General features: G+C 42.7%; 1 protein-coding gene across 2 annotated transcripts in view; it reads right to left on the reverse strand.

Moving 5' to 3' along the window:
• The window catches only part of LOC139578714 (collagen alpha-1(XXIV) chain-like), a 179,923-nt gene that overhangs the window by 49,775 nt on the left and 113,768 nt on the right, over positions 1–16,380 (reverse strand). For both annotated transcript variants that reach the window (XR_011675599.1, XM_071406673.1), the window contains exons 27-32: positions 14,168–14,221; positions 13,013–13,066; positions 6,090–6,143; positions 5,849–5,893; positions 3,670–3,714; positions 800–853 (exon numbers count right to left, since the gene is read on the reverse strand). Coding sequence is in view for 1 of the 2 variants with exons in the window: in XM_071406673.1 (XP_071262774.1) it covers positions 800–853; positions 3,670–3,714; positions 5,849–5,893; positions 6,090–6,143; positions 13,013–13,066; positions 14,168–14,221 (306 nt within the window). In the remaining variant the exon portion in view is untranslated. The remainder of the gene's footprint in view (positions 1–799; positions 854–3,669; positions 3,715–5,848; positions 5,894–6,089; positions 6,144–13,012; positions 13,067–14,167; positions 14,222–16,380) is intronic.

A 16,380-nucleotide genomic window follows, 5' to 3' on the forward strand; every position in this document is an offset into this window, starting at 1 on the left:
GTCAGCCAATCAGTGGTCTCAGGGGTTACTGTCATGTCATGTGATGTCATGTGATGTGGCGGATCATGGCTTGATTGAGTGCAAGGCAAAAACTGAACATAACATAAACCATGGATTTGAGGGTTATTGAAATAACTTAGTAAAATATTTGTTGTTTGACATTCTTGATGTTCTTGAGGGGTTCTCCACTGTTTTCCATGAAATATGAGAATTTGGGGACTTATTCTTGAGAGGGCTAATATGGGGGTAAAGTGTGTGTATGTGTGTGTCGTTGTGCGTGCACGCATGTGTGTTTCCTTCCCTTTTTGTGTGTGTGTATCTGTGTGTGTGAGCACGTGCATAGTCAGTATCAAAGGCTGGAAAAATGAGTCACACACACATCCCATCAGCCACATGAAAATCACCCCGCTCCTCCCTGATTGTGTTTTACAGAGCCCTGGAACAACTGATTAACGGGGGGTTGAGTAATACCAGAGCTGATTAAATGTTTAGACTGGGTGAAAAAAAAAAAACATTTTGAGCGACGGCCTGACATGTTTTACCCTGACAGGATATGCCTCAGGAGAAAGAGAGGCTTAATGGTTTTACTAATGAATGTCCACTTTACAATGATAGTCAGACATTCTTTTTCGCACAGAACAATCACAGTCACAGTGTGTCACAGATTTGTCCCTCATCAGGTTGTAAGGGAGGTCAGGTTTATTCCTTCTAGTGTGCAAGCAGCCAATGTGTTTAGGGGTCTAGGCAGGGTCACTGTAAAGCACTGTGACAACTGTTTGATTGATTGATTGATACTCACTGGTTCACCATATGCTCCCCTCTCTCCAGTGCTGCCAGGGATCCCAGCTTTCCCCTGAGAGAGACAGGTCAGAGGTCACCAACATATAGTTCCACTACAGGAGGAACCAGATACAGAGCCTACCAGAGGGACTATCGATGGATCTGATCAGACTAGAGAAGCAAACATACAAACCAGTAAATCATGCAGATAAAAAAGGGGGGGGGGGAATTATAATATTCCAGGAATGGAGAAGTCCCCGTTGAGAAGTTGGGAAGGGACAAGCGAATAAACTTGACTCTTGAACCTGATCCATAGCATCCTGAACACAAACACTGGGGAACAGTTTCTGTTACAACTGGGGAAAGAAGCTATTGACTGTGGCTTTCAGTGGTGTGCCAATGGTATAAAGTCTTTCAAAAGTGTATCAAAGGTATTACATCTGATCTGAAATATTATGTCGCTGGAATCATCTATGATCAGTTTGATACTCTACACACATCGCTTGGCCATTGTGGTTACAAAGTTACACGATGTTAGAGACAAAATATACAGAGCTCAGCCATCTCGGCATCGGTGTCATATTCCTTTGTCCCTGAAATAAATTCTACATCATTCAGAAACAACAGTTACAAATTCCACTTACACTTAGTATAGAAGTGCAAAGTCAGGATGTTAAAGTTGGGGCTATGACATAACTGTCTCTGCGGTACTGTAACTCTTTCACATGAGGTGCCAGTAAGGGACCTCTACGTGTTCTACTATGTACGTGTAAAGCATTACACTTAAAATCCCCAAATAACATAATAACCAAATTAAAATATGTCTGTACAACAGCACAAAACAAAGAGATAAAGAAAAGAAATGGGAATGGTCATTTTCAGAACTCTTACAAAGGCCCTGAGAGAGAGAGTGCTGAACACATTGTAAATCGCAAGAGTCAACATAAGACGGGAATATATTTAATTAAAACTGTAAATCAAAGCTTTGTTTGCACAAATGTTCCCTAAAATGTGTCAGAGAGGACGGAAAAGAACATCCAGCCTGTTGACCTAAGCATGGTGGAGGTTAAGGAAGCCATTCGTCAATGTCACTATCATAAAGTGCATGCAATCATCCTCTAATTCATAAATATTTTGTTCAACCGCAGCTTAGTTTTAGTGAAGATTGATAGAGAGATATATACTGTATGACAGAGAAGATGACTTCAGTACAGTACCACACTTGCAGTCTCACTGTCCCTCAAATATGTATTTTGCAACACTGAACACAAGATGGCACTGTGGCTCTAGAGGTCACTGGGGAGAATATAGAGCTCCACTACCCTGCCTGTCAGATCTATGTTTACTTTAGTCGTTTCCTGACGGCAGTAGACATACTGTTAGATACTGGAGAAAACATACTGTTGGATGGAAAATCTTTCCATGTAGTTTTAAAGACTTTAATATTGAGGATTAGAGTTGTAAGAGCCTCAAACTCTGCTCAACGGAACCCGCACCCCAATCTAAAACCCCACTCTTCTGTACATCAGTGTACATTCGCGATGGTTCATGGGGATAGGGACTTCGTGGGCTCACCGTGTCATAACAGTGGGGATTTCCAGTTGTATTATTGTGTTTTACCGCTCAGGAAAAAAAACCTCTTTTAACACCCACGGTAACTACACACATTCCCCCTGACACACAAACTGATCTGTGTTCATAGACCTCGCTTTATACAAATTATGGCATTTAGACACTGAGCAGGACAGGTCGCTGCAGGTGCGTGTGTGCGCGCAGTGGCACATCAGTTAAAAACAATTACAAACATCGCTTGTCAAGTCGTACTCCAAGGCGAGACTTAAGAGAGCTGGAAAAGAGGTCATTTATCAAACTAAATGAACCGGACAAGCATCTGTGAATGGATCCAAGATTCATTGAGCATGCAGCAGGTTCTATTTGGCATTATTATTTGATGCATTCTTTATTTAACCAGGCAAGTCAGTTAAGAACAAAATTCTTCTTTACAATGACGGCCTACAGCGGCCAAACCCGGACAACGCTGGGCCAATTGTGTGCCTCCCTATGGGACTCCCAATCACGGCCGGTTTGTGATACAGCTTGGATTCCAACCAGGGTGTCTGTAGTGACGCCTCAAGCACTGAGATGCAGTGCCTTAGACCGCTGCGCCACTCGGGAGCACAACATTGAGAATCATCACCTCTGGCCACACAGATAAAGAAAGACACAGAGAGAAATGTGTGTGTACTGGGCTGACAGCAGCCAACACCAACATTTATGTGCAGCTCACTGTTAATACGAAGTACTTTGGTATGCGTGTTTCTTTAATTAATTTCCCTTCAGTAGGGAACTGCTATATAGTTCAGCGATTATATTACAACTCTGCAATCCATCATTAACTAAGTACAAACCCAGATCTTTCCCCTCGTTGCAAAGACCGGTTCTACATTAAAACATCTCAGTCTCCGTTTACCGCCGCCAGGGACACATGAGAGTAGAAGCACACCCCAGCCAGACAGACCTCAAGGGCTAGGCACTATGGAACAGTCTGTCACATCTGCCCGCACGCACACACACGAAAGCGCCCACATGCACACGCAGAAACACGCGCACACCCTTCAATTTAGCCCTCTAACTCACGGTTGTTTTAATCAATCAAATGTATATTTTATACACACCTTGTTGTTTCAGTGCACCTTTTTAACGAGGGCTTATATTACAGGTAGGAAGCTGTAGTGGAAATTCCTTATAGGGCCAGGACTTTTATTATGTCTCATGTAGCTGTGGTGTTGTTGTAGACAGTGGTAGGTATCTTTACCTTATAGAACCTTTCAATCAAACCCGTCAAAGGAAACGGAGATACTATAGGTGAATGTAATGCAAGGTACTCACAGGTTTCCCTGGTAGACCGCTCTCCCCTGGACCGCCAGCTTTCCCCTGCAAGAGGAAAAGGTATGGAATAGATGGGTCAGCGACGATAATTGCATGATGAGTGTACCAGTACCATCCCTAGTGGACTAAATGCACCTGTTTGTATTATGTAAGTCTTATGAATGTCTTCCATTGTCCAGGATATCCACAACTTAGTGGAGGTACTATAGTTCACCTATTAACATTACTGCTCCTAACTGAACTGTCCTCTGTTAAAAGAAAATGCCACTGAAGATATTAAAGCTAGATTAGAAGAGATGCTTTATTGTCCAACTTTCAACAGAAATGTATCCTTTTGCGGTCATAATACTGTGACATAGGACATCAGTGAGTCAAAGATGTTGCAAGTGCACTGGTCCGTTATGTTAGGAACCATTACGCTCATCTAGATTCATCCAAGTACCTCCCCTGACTCTCCATCCGACCTTTGGGTCTGCCGCTTTAGCCAATGGCTCTACCCAATATACAGGATGTGTTTCAATGAAATCCCACAACCAATGACACTAGAAAATATAAAGCCAGTGGGGTAGGTGTTTTTTGTTTTTCACCCCCCCCCCCCACAAAAAAAAGAGAATCAGTGATTACATTCAAAATACAGAGCAGGGTTATTTTTTCTCCTGCATGCCGCAGGTCTTCAGCTCAGGTTTCGTCACTGTGAGCGGGAAGAGGTTGTTTATTTGACTGCAACGTGACATAGCCTTCGGAAGAATGGCACATTCCGCAAATAAAAACGTTAAAGTCTAACGATCTCCCACACAGATCTTAACGGCACTTTGAACCTCAGCTCATAGCATCCCCAAAGTAACCTTTTAATTCAAATGTAGGAATAACATATGTTTAATATATTGGGGGAGTTTTTTTTTCAATGGCTCCTACACAAATGAGCCATTGATCATATTTTTGCGGTATTCCTACCTTGAGAAATGTGTAATTTAACGGAGGGTCTAGCACACTGTTCCTATTTGTCTGCCTCATTACTCCAGTGTGCATTGCATGGTTAATTATCTTGGGAAATATTTGTAATGTTGTACCTATTGTTAACGAAATTCGTGCTAATGTTTTTGACCTAGAGCCCAATAGACTCCCATTTACTCCTTGAAGGAGAGAGCTGCTTGTCCCAGAATCGCCCAGAATGCACCGCGCAGCCCATTGCCGTACAGTAGCATGGGCAACGTTTCCCCATCTCCTCAAAAGTATATCTGCCGTTGCGAATGTCAGACTCCACTCTGTGAGGCACATCAATCTGCAGGTTGAACATAGTGAGATTGTAGACTTCTAAATGTATAGTGTTTAGTTGATTTGACAGCTAACTAGCTACGTTACATGCTGATATTGTCTTTGGTATTATTGTGTGTAGTAATGTTTGCTAACCAGCCGGCCCATAGAGAGACCATTGCATTGTGGATTTTGTGGTCGTCTTGAGCTGCAACAGATTTCCACAACAATTTTCCATGTTGCTACCAACCTTTGGATACCACTTTTTCCACAACAATTTTCCATGTTGCTACCAACCTTTGGATACCACTTTTTCCACAACAATTTTCCATGTTGCTACCAACCTTTGGATACCACTTTTTCCACAACAATTTTCCATGTTGCTACCAACCTTTGGATACCACTTTTTCCACAACAATTTTCCATGTTGCTACCAACCTTATTATAACGCCAAAATGAAACAAAAACTATTGTTCTTTAGTGTTATTTAACACTGTAAATTAAAGAAATTAGTGGTTTTGGGTGAATTTTTCCTTTAACAATGGGGTCTGTTCTGTAGAATGATTTCAGGAGCAGGGGTGACAGGAAGTAACCGTGCCTCATTCCGGTCTGTCATTAGTCAGGTGAACCAGAAAGGACTTGCTGTTGAGATTCAATTATTTTTAGTGGTCTTCTGGAGCCTTTTCCATGTGCACTCTAGGCAGTATGAGGACAGAGGCATGTGCAGAAACATGCTCAGTGACACACAGGAACAAACACACACACACAAACACACACGTTGTGTACACATTGCTGATGTTAAATAAAAATCAGACACGTTCTTGAGGCCTGTGCTAGGTCTGGGGACAAGAAAGTGTGGCAGAAAGTAAACACTTCACTCCTTCAAGTCAGACAGGTGACCCCCAAAATAATTTAGAGTACTCACAATGAACCCAGGCTCCCCTTTCTTTCCTCCTTCACCCTGCTCTCCCTGCAAAGGAGAGAGGGAGAGACATCGAGAGGGAGAGAGAGCGATAGAAAGAAAGAGAGAGACATCTCAGTGAGGCAGCAATAAGATACTTTTAATCGGGTCAAAGTGCACAGAACAAGGTTTTCAGGTAGGTTAAATGAGGACGTACATTATATTATTCTTCGGAGGGTGAGAATATGTTTAAAAGAGTGTTTACCTTGGTGCCCTCAGGCCCTGGTTCCCCAAGTGGACCCTCTGCACCCCTCGGCCCCTATGACACGGAAAAACAGCTGCTTAGTCGTGTGTGTGTGTGTGTGTGTGTGTGTGTGTGTGTGTGTGTGTGTGTGTGTGTGTGTGTGTGTGTGTGTGTGTGTGTGTGTGTGTGTGTGTGTGTGTGTGTGTGTGTGTGTGTGTGTGTGTGTGTGTGTGTGTGCGCGTGCGTGTGCGCGTGCGTGTGCCCGGGTCTCTATGATACAGAAACAGCTTAGTCCTCTCTGTAACCAACTCTGTTTACAAACCACTCAACCATCACATCACACAACGGCACTCGTAAATACAGGCAACACACACACCCACACACACTCACATCTACCTAGTAGTGTACAATATGGGGTATGGGTTTAACCAAATCATCGAGAATGTCTCAATAAAATAATGGGGTGGAGGCAAGAGCTGAGCGAGTATCAAATACATAAGGGCATTGTTGTTGAGAGCAGCATATGGGAGCAGTGTAGTAAACACATGGAATTCCATAGAGACACACAAACAGACGGATCACTTAATTCAATTTTCAATTTCAATTTCAATTTTATTTTATATAGCCCTTCGTACATCAGCTAATATCTCGAAGTGCTGTAATATCCACAACCTGGGACTAATTACTTGCCCCCCCCCTCCCAAGCACCAATCCCTCTCTGCAGCCCCAGATAGAGGATGGAGATAGCCATCTTCAAATGAGACCCCTCCAGGCTGCTTTGATGCTGTGCTCTTCCTGTCCTGTCTGATTGGACTGTTGTGTCTGTTCCTCTTTATGTCACTCCCTGAGGTTCTAACATTCCACTCCTGCCTCACAGCTAGGGATTTCCAGCAACCCCATCTCCCTCTCTCTCTCTCTCTCCCCCACTCTGTCCTTAATACTTACACATAAAAAGCCAAGTTCAGTCTTAAGAAGTGTGTGTGTGTGTGTGTGCTTTACTGGACTGTGCTGCTCTGTCTGCTTATAGTGGACTCTGCTAAGCTACACACGACATTTACCTTGGTTCGGGCCAAAGATACAGCGGGAAAATAAGTCAAACAGAGTCGAAATATGTGTTTTCTTACTCATAAAACTATTCAACACAGCTATGTGAGTGAGTGGATATACCGTATGGGTCTCCATCGAACACAGCCAGATGTCCACCTGGCTGTCAAGGCCAAGCAAAATGATAGCAGAGCCACCGCTATTCAGGCCAATCAAAAGAGAGAAATGCAAGGATAAATTGAATTAGCTGAATTGGAAATTGCAACTTTTTTTTTTATGTGATCCTAAAGCTGTAGGTTACAGTTGGGTAAATGGCTCATTCAGGTTAGTTAACAAGCACTATTGCAAAAGCCTCGTCCAGTCAGTTATATGGCTTAGCCCAGAAGCCTCTGCTCAAGTTCACACACACTTATCATTAATACTAAGTCTTACTCAAATTCAATCCCTGCTTGAATTGGTCAATTGAGTGAGCCAAGTGAGATATCAAAGCCAGAGATAGCCGAGAGATATTACACATTGTGAGGTCAATGAGGACAACTGAAAGACACAAAGACAGTAGGTCAAGAGGTAAAAGATTATGCGTCATACTGACCTATTGGCCCCTAGCTATTGTCTGTCTGCAGGTAATAGTTTATAGTACTACTGTAGTTCATAGTCCATATATCCAGTTAACTGCCAAAATAAAGGAAATACTTACAGGGCTGGCCTTGGCATAAGCGACATAAGTGGTTGCTTAGGGCCTCCTAAGGGCCCCCCTGACCATTTTTTTAGGAACTCAGTTGCGGTCTCAACTGACTTTTGAGAATTAGAATAGTAGAATACACTAGGGGCAGTTTCTAAATGTTCAGTCAGTCACTGACAGTCAGTCAATTTGCCCATGTCTGATACAATTCTTTATATTGGTAAATTAATCTAGCCAGCTATCTAAATTTAGCAATAATGGGCAAATTACCGAGCGGGCACAAAGGGCACGTGCCCTGAACACCAGGGAGCTCCCATTGATTTTGTAATTCACGCTCACTCAGATATCATATTAGCAAGGCATAAGTCATTGCAAAATGTGTAGAATTGCATGAAATAAGTTACACAATTTTAAGATTTTCCCTCCGCCCCATGGCAAAATGTGTGAATAGCAGCAAGACGGGGTCCACTAAAATGTTTTGCCTGTGAGGTGGGGTGGCCCACCAACCAAAGAGCTTATGGCCCTCAAAAGGCTAGGGGCGGCTCTGGAGGGATACAGTATTTTATACTTCACCCACACAGGTGTGGTTAAGGAGTTAATTAAGCAATTAACATCCCGTCATGCTTAGGGTCAAGTATAAAATTCCCAGTTGCCCATTATTGTGGTTACCATGGCTAGAAGAAGAGATCTCAGTGACTTTGAAAGAGGGGTCTCAAAGGAGCTAAAGGGTTGTGTGTGTGTGTGTGTGTGTGTGTGTGTGTGTGTGTGTGTGTGCGTGCGTGCGTGCGTGCGTGCGTGCGTGTGTGAGTGAGTGAGTGAGTGTCTCAGTCATCAGATCTCAACCCAATTTAACACTTATGGGAGATTCTGGAGCTGGGCCTGAGACAGCGTTTTCCATCACCATCAACAAAACACCAAATGATGGTAGCAATCGAAAAGGAACAGTTTGGAGATTATGTGAAAATTATTAGCCCAAAGACGAGGACAGTTCACCTCACACAAGACTGAATCCAAACATTGTACTTTTGATTTTATGTGCATTTTACATTTACTGTACTTTTCGATGCATTTGTTGATAACAAAATCTGGATACAGACTATTTGTCCTACCTCGGATCTTGCCACTAGCCTATAACTGGTGTCTCCACGTGGCCACAAAGTGTGCACAGTTCCTAAGCAATTTCAAAGCATTTTTATGACTGAAAGAAGAGTCTTCAACGTGCTTTTTTTTTAGCTATCTGTGCTATTGCAACACAACCCTGCATCCCCGCTGTTGTTTACGCAATCCCCGGTCCATTATAAATCGTAATCTCGGTCAGGTAGGTATCATTTTAAAGGTTGTTATATTGCCAACATGACTAGAGTTATAAAATACGATAATTTAGTGTTACGCTTTCACAATGGGAACAATTTGATTTGATAATGCAATTCAGGGAAACAGTTCATACTTTTGGTGCGCATAGGAAGCGGTCATGTGTGCATTCAGGTGAGTGTGCCGTGGCGAATTCTCTTCTCAATAGACAAACATAGGCTCATTCTGTTCAGAACAACCCAAGGTATGACGCCGTGTCATATTGTAACTGACATAGTGATCATAAACGTTGACACTGTATATGACATGAGTTTTATGATATGGAAATGTGAAGTGCACATTTGGACTCATGGGTGTTTGGCTTGCTTGTATGACGGTATTTATTATAATCCTCTACATCTCATCTTTCAAAATACATTGTGTCCTCTTAATTTACAGCATTTCCCTCAGTCTGACAACAAAACATTAGCTAAACTTGCCCAATTAGCGGGAGGGATTGGACAACTTCTTGTCGCGGTAGGTGCTCAAATTCAGTACAACTGTCAGTCAAACCCATACAGCGCTGTGAAGCGCAGAGCCAGAGCTCTGACGTCATGTAAAACATGTTATTGTAAAGCCACAACGTTCCAATTTAGGTGTTTATCAGCGCCCATATCTGCACTTTTCGACTCGTATACGGGTTTGAGTGCAAAGGGCTACCGTTCTCATATGTCATATGCACTTATTTAAGTATTTTTAAAGACTTAATAATTGGGAGTGTACAAAATCATAACACATTTTAACATCACACAACAGAACACTTCAACTGGAACGACACTCTCAGTAGGTTGCACAAAAGAACTGGCGGCAGGCAGTGTTGCGGTTAAGAGTGTTTTGCCAGTAACCGAAAGCCTGCTGGTTTGAATCCCTAAACTGACTAGGTGAAAAATCTGTCGATGTGCCCTTGAGCAAAGCAATTAACCCTAATTGCTCCTGTAAGTCTATCTGGAAAAGAGTCTCTGCTAAATAACTAAAATGCAAACCATGACCCCAAATATTCTAATGTGCCTCAAACTGGGTGGTGTGGGTTGGGCTGTTGTAAACTAGCCTGTGTTGGGCTTGGTATAGGCTGTCAGGGGTTCTCTAACTTTCTGGCACCGGGAACCCTTTTGTAATAGCAAATTCATCAGGGACCCCCTCATAATTGGAGTGAGATTAAAACAGCAAAGGTTTTAAAGGCCCACTTCTTGGCATCGGATAGGACATTTAGCAGTTTTCAAGCTAATGTTGAGGAATGGGCCTGGAGAACTGTAACCACTCTTAAATTCATAGACAGCTGTGGATGCAATGACTGATATAAAAATGATAGTTTTACCAATGTTTTGAGGCTATACACTGTTTACATTTACATTGTTTACATTGAGCAAAACAAGCTTATATTTTGGGCTCTGATGGAGTACAACAGTTCAACTAAGCTTCTGAGGCATTTATAAATGATGTTCTTCAAGAATCAATAGGTTTAAAAAAATGGAAGCAGCAACTAATGATTCTAGCTTTAAGAACATACATTGTAGATTAATAATATTACATTGTATTGTATTTTATTTTATTACACCCTCTTAACTTATTCCATGGATCGCTTGGCCTAAATTAGTTTAATCTGTTGTTTTGAGAAATATTCATTTAAAAATGAAACGTAAAAATATCCACTACTGTTCAAAGGTTTGGGGTCACTTAAAAATGTCCTTGTTTTTGAAGGAAAAGCAACAAAAAAAATGTTGTAAATGACTATTGTAGCTGAAAACGGCCGATTTGTTCATGGAATAGCTACATAGGCGTACAGAGGCCCATTATCAGCAACCATCACATCCTGTGTTTCAATGGCATGTTGTGTAAACTAATCCAAGTTTATCATTTTAAAAGGCTAATTGATCATTAGAAAACCCTTCTGCAATTATGTTAGCACAGCTGAAAACTGTTGTTCTGATTAAAGAAGCAATAAAACTGGCCTTCTTTAGACTAGTTGAGTATCTGGAGCATCAGCATTTGTGGGTTCGATTACAGGCTCAAAATGGCCAGAAACAAAACTTTCTTCTGAAACTCGTCAGTCTATTCTTGTTCTGAGAAATGAAGGCTAGTCCATTCGAGAAATTGCCAAGAAACTGAAGATCTCATACAACGCTGTATACTACTCCCTTCACAGAACAGAGCAAACTGGCTCTAACCAGAATAGAAAGAGTGGGAGGCCCCGGTGCACAACTGAGCAAGAGGACAAGTACATTAGAGTGTCTAGTTTGAGAAACAGACGCCTCACAAGTCCTCAACTGGCAGCTTCATTAAATAGTACCCGCAAAACACCAGTCTCAATGTCAACAGTGAAGAGGCGACTCCGGGATGCTGGCCTTCTAGGCAGAGTTGCAAAGAAAAAGCCATATGTCAGACTGGCCAATAAAAAGAAAAGATTAAGATGGGCAAAAGAACACAGACACTGTACACAGGAACTCTGGCTAGAAGGCCAGAATCCCGGAGTCGCCTCTTCACTGTTGACGTTGAGACTGGTGTTTTGCGGGTACTATTTAATGGAACCTAGCCCATGCCCACCTTGCTCCCCGAATACCCACATTGTTCCAATGGGGTCATGTTTGCTGGGTATGGAATTAATATATCCTGTTTGTGTGCTTCGGGTGAGACAGGAGAAGGAGACGATGAGAGAGCAGGAAAGACTGAGGGATGAAAAATGAAGTGAGAGTGCTAGCGGACCACAGTGAAAGTGAGTGCGTGGTGACTGGGCACTCTGCGTCTCTCGTTAGCGTGTCCTCTTTACTTCTCTCTGCTGATATAAATACACATTTGGATGGAACACTGCAACCGACTGGCCATGGCACCGACTGGACTGGCTCCTGGCACCACCCACAGTGGTGCCAACCCACATTGGCACCACGGACGAGCAGAGGCACTTACTCTACTACCTAGTCACCGAAGCAGAGTGCCCAGTCACCTCACACCCTCGACACAGTAGTCTAAACCAGTGTTTACCAAATCCTGGTCCTCTAGTACCCCAACAGCACACATTGTTATTGTAACCCTGGACAAGCACACCTGATTCAACCTGACAACTAATCATCAAGCCCTCATTGAGCTGAATGAGTGTTTGTGTTTGTCCAGGGCTATAATAAAAGTGCGTACTGTTGGGGGTACTGGTAGACCAGGGTTGGGAAACACTGGTCTAAACCATCCATCACTTGTGAAAGGATTTACAGTAAATGTAGGAATCTACAAGGGAGACGTCTACGACATCCCACTTTAATAAATCTCTACCCACAGACTAGTACAGACACAGTAATCTTCTGTCGAAGTGCCTGCCCATGTAGGGTTACAGTATAGTGAGAAGCCCTCAGTCAACTGATTTAGAGTTAACAACAGTGATACTACTGCTGATAGACAGGATATCTTATGCAGTCTCACACAACAGATCATAAGATTCCATTAGCTTTGATCATGTCAAATATGTCAAGTCCATGGTTGCTATGTACAGTACTGTATCAGTGTACTGTAAGTGCCATACTCCTTTCAGGCCACAAGATGTCTCACCAGCTCGACATTAACGCCTGAGCCCTGTAATCTCTAACTCACTTCTTTACGGTGCTCGTAAAACAATTGTCAGCATCTAATAATGTGATCATAGTCCCAGTGAAAAATAAAGACACACTGTTTAATCACCCTCACCTCTCATCTTCAGATTAACTGTTCTGGGATGAAACGTTACACTGGTGTTTGATGAAGGAAACTCAGGGTTAGGGTTTATGGTTAAATCACGGTTAGGCTCCAGTTGTCCATCATAGCTCACATCGGTACGGATGACTCAAAAGGTAGAACTGAACAGAGGGGGGTAACAGAGTGGATGGGGGCAAAAACAACGCTCTCTTACCCTTCTGCCCTTTGACCCAGGGACCCCTGGTGTACCCCTCTGCCCCTGAGGACCCTGGGATGTCGAGAGGGATGGAAAGAGGCAGGCAGGGGGAGAGTGGACAGAGAGAGAGAGGGCAAGAGAGACAGAGAGAGAGATGGGGAGGGTTGGAGAGAGAGAGAGAGAGAGAGAGAGAGAGAGAGAGAGAGAGAGAGAGAGAGAGAGAGAGAGAGAGAGAGAGAGAGAGAGAGAGAGAGAGAGAGAGAGAGAGAGAGAGAGAGAGAGAGAGAGAGAGAGAGAGAGAGAGAGAGAGATTGTTATTGAATGTCTTCAAGATAATTCATGACCGTTCAATTCAGTTGCACGGTCACAGGTGAGACGTTATCCAATCAATTACATAGAAATTCAGACTGTTTCTGTTTGAAATGAAGCAGAAGATCATCTACATTACACCAGTTCTTGATCGTACGGTGTGTGATCAGATCGTCCAGCTATGGATGTGGATGCTGCAGAGGATGTTGTATTAAGTCAGAGTGTTTATACGGACTAAATGAGGCTAAATGAGCATCGTCTATCTACTGTATATAAAATCTATCAACACTACCCGGTCGCCTACAGACAGTCCACATGAGCAAGAGGAAATAAGCTGCTATACAGTACTGTTTAACAATCAGTCGAGTGAAGAACTGTCTTTACGGAAGGTCAGACTTTAATGTGGGAAAGAGGCTAATTGATAATGAATTACTCAGTGTTAATAGTGCAAATCAAGGAGAAGGAAAAATATAATTCATGACAAATCTTCCCACTCGATTTAAGTATTCATATTAATCCCGCAATTAAAGTGTTTACGATAGCGAGACCAGACATAAAATAGGAATCAGGGGAGTCAATGTGTTTCATCTCTTCACTCAATTAAGTTCATCATTTATATATGTGTCACAAGCCCAACTGGGAAGAGGAAAATATAACTACTCTTCTCCCACAAGTGAGCACTCACAGGGAGGGAGGAAGACAGACCCAGAGAGAGACAGAGAGAAAGAAAGAGAGAGAGAGAGACAGAGAGAAAGAGAGAGAGAGCGCCTGAGGGGATGAGGATGATAGAATAAACCATCCAAACGTTCTATAAAGTGGGATCCAAACACAGTTCATATCCTAGTTAAGTTGATGAAAACTTACAAGTGGGCCTTGCAGACCGACGGCACCGGGACCTCCTGGTAAGCCAGGATACCCCTTGGACCAAAAGAGAAACCACAATAAAGGACAGACAATTAGAGAGAAAAGTGAAGTACAGCTGAAGTCGGAAGTTTACATACACTTGAGTTGGAGTCATTAAAACTGGTTTTTCAACCACTCCACAAATTTCTTGTTAACAAACTATAGTTTGGGCAAGTCGGTTAGGACATCTACTTTGTGCATGACACAAGTAATTTTTCCAACAATTGTTTAGACAGATTATTTCACTTATAATTCACTGTATCACAATTCCAGTGGGTCAGAAGTTTACATACACTAAGTTGACTGTGCCTAAACAGCTTGGACAATTCCAGAAAATGATGTCATGGCTTTAGAATCTTCTGATAAGGCTAATTGACATCATTTGAGTCAATTGGAGTGTACCTGTGGATGTATTTCAAGGCCTACCTTCAAACTCAGAGCCTCTGCTTGACATCATGGGAAAATCAAAAGAAATCTGCCAAGACCTCAGACATTTTTTTTGTAGACCTCCACAAGTCTGGTTCATCCTTGGGAGCAATTTCCAAACGCCTGAAGGTACCACGTTCATCTGTACAAACAATAGTACGCAAGTATAAACACCATGGGACCACGCAGCCGTCATACCGCTCAGGAAGGAGACGCGTTCTGTCTCATAGAGATGAACGTACTTTGGTGCGAAAAGTGCAAATCAATCCCAGAACAACAGCAAAGGACCTTGTGAAGATGCTGGAGGAAACAGGTACAAAAGTATCTACATCCACAGTAAAACGAGTCCTATATTGACATAACATGAAAGTCCGCTCAGCAAGGAAGAAGCCACTGCTCAAAAACCGCCAAAAAAAGCCAGACTACAGTTTTCAACTGCACATGGGGAAAAAGATCGTACTTTTTGGAGAAATGTCTAGAACTGTTTGGCCATAATGACCATGGGAGGCTTGCAAGCCGAAAAACACCATCCCAACCGTGAACTACAGGGGTGGCAGCATCATGTTGTGGGGGTGCTGTACTGCAGGAGGGACTGGTGCACTTCACAAAATAGATGGCATCATGAGGTAGGAAAATTATGTGGATATATTGAAGCAACATTTCAAGACATCAGTCAGGAAGTTAAAGCTTGGTCGCAAATGGGTCTTCCAAATGGACAATGACCCCAAGCATACTTCCAAAGTTGTGGCAAAATGGCTTAAGGAGAACAAAGTCAAGGTATTGGAGTGGCCATCACAAAGCCCTGACCTCAATCCTATAGAAAATTTGTGGGCAGAACTGAAAAAGCGTGTACGAGCAAGGAGGCCTACAAACCTGACTCAGTTACACCAGCTCTGTCAGGAGGAATGGGTCAAAATTCATTCAACTTATTGTGGGAAGCTTGTGGAAGGCTACCCGAAACATTTGACCCAGGGCAATGCTACCAAATACTAGTTGAGTGTATGTAAACTTCTGACACACTGGGAATGTGATTAAATAAATAAAAGCTGAAATAAATCATTCTCTCTAATATTATTCTGACATTTCACATTCTTAAAATAAAGTAGTGATCCTAACTGACCTAAAACAGGGAATTTGTACTAGGATTAAATGTCAGGAATTGTGAAAAACTGAGTTTAAATGTATTTGGATAAGGTGTATGTAAACTTCCGACTTCAACTATATGTGCAGAAATACATATGCAAAGAAAGATGTTAATTCTAGTGAACTGGGGCCATGTAATTTTCCCTTGATTTATTGAGAAGCGTCTCCCCTTCAGCGCACTAAGCTCAGAGAGTGTCACAACAAGAGAAAAGAACAGGACCACGACTTCTGGTTAGTACAGGGAGCAGTGTGTGTCCAACGTTGTACAGAAGTATGGCAACAGTCAACTAACAGAAAATTGCTGAGCTCAGCAAGAAAATCTTTAAAGAGAAACTCTATCCCATCTTCTCAAAACAAAAGAATGTTAGAAAAGGAGGTTGACATCAACACTGAATTATTCCTGAAGCCCTTGACTTTGTGGTTCTGCTCCTCTGAAGTGTGGCTGTGTTACAGGACAGGAAGATTTGGCCAGGGCCACCATCACTTATACGACAGACAGAATGGGCTGCAGCCAGCCAGCCAGGGAGCCAGCCAGCCAGGCAGGCAGGGAGCACAGGAAAGGGGACCATATCCACAAACCTGGACCTGTCTGTCTATCTGTCCAC

This window comes from Salvelinus alpinus, chromosome 6 (genome assembly GCF_045679555.1).
Source record: "Salvelinus alpinus chromosome 6, SLU_Salpinus.1, whole genome shotgun sequence".
NCBI classification, from domain to species: domain Eukaryota; kingdom Metazoa; phylum Chordata; class Actinopteri; order Salmoniformes; family Salmonidae; genus Salvelinus; species Salvelinus alpinus.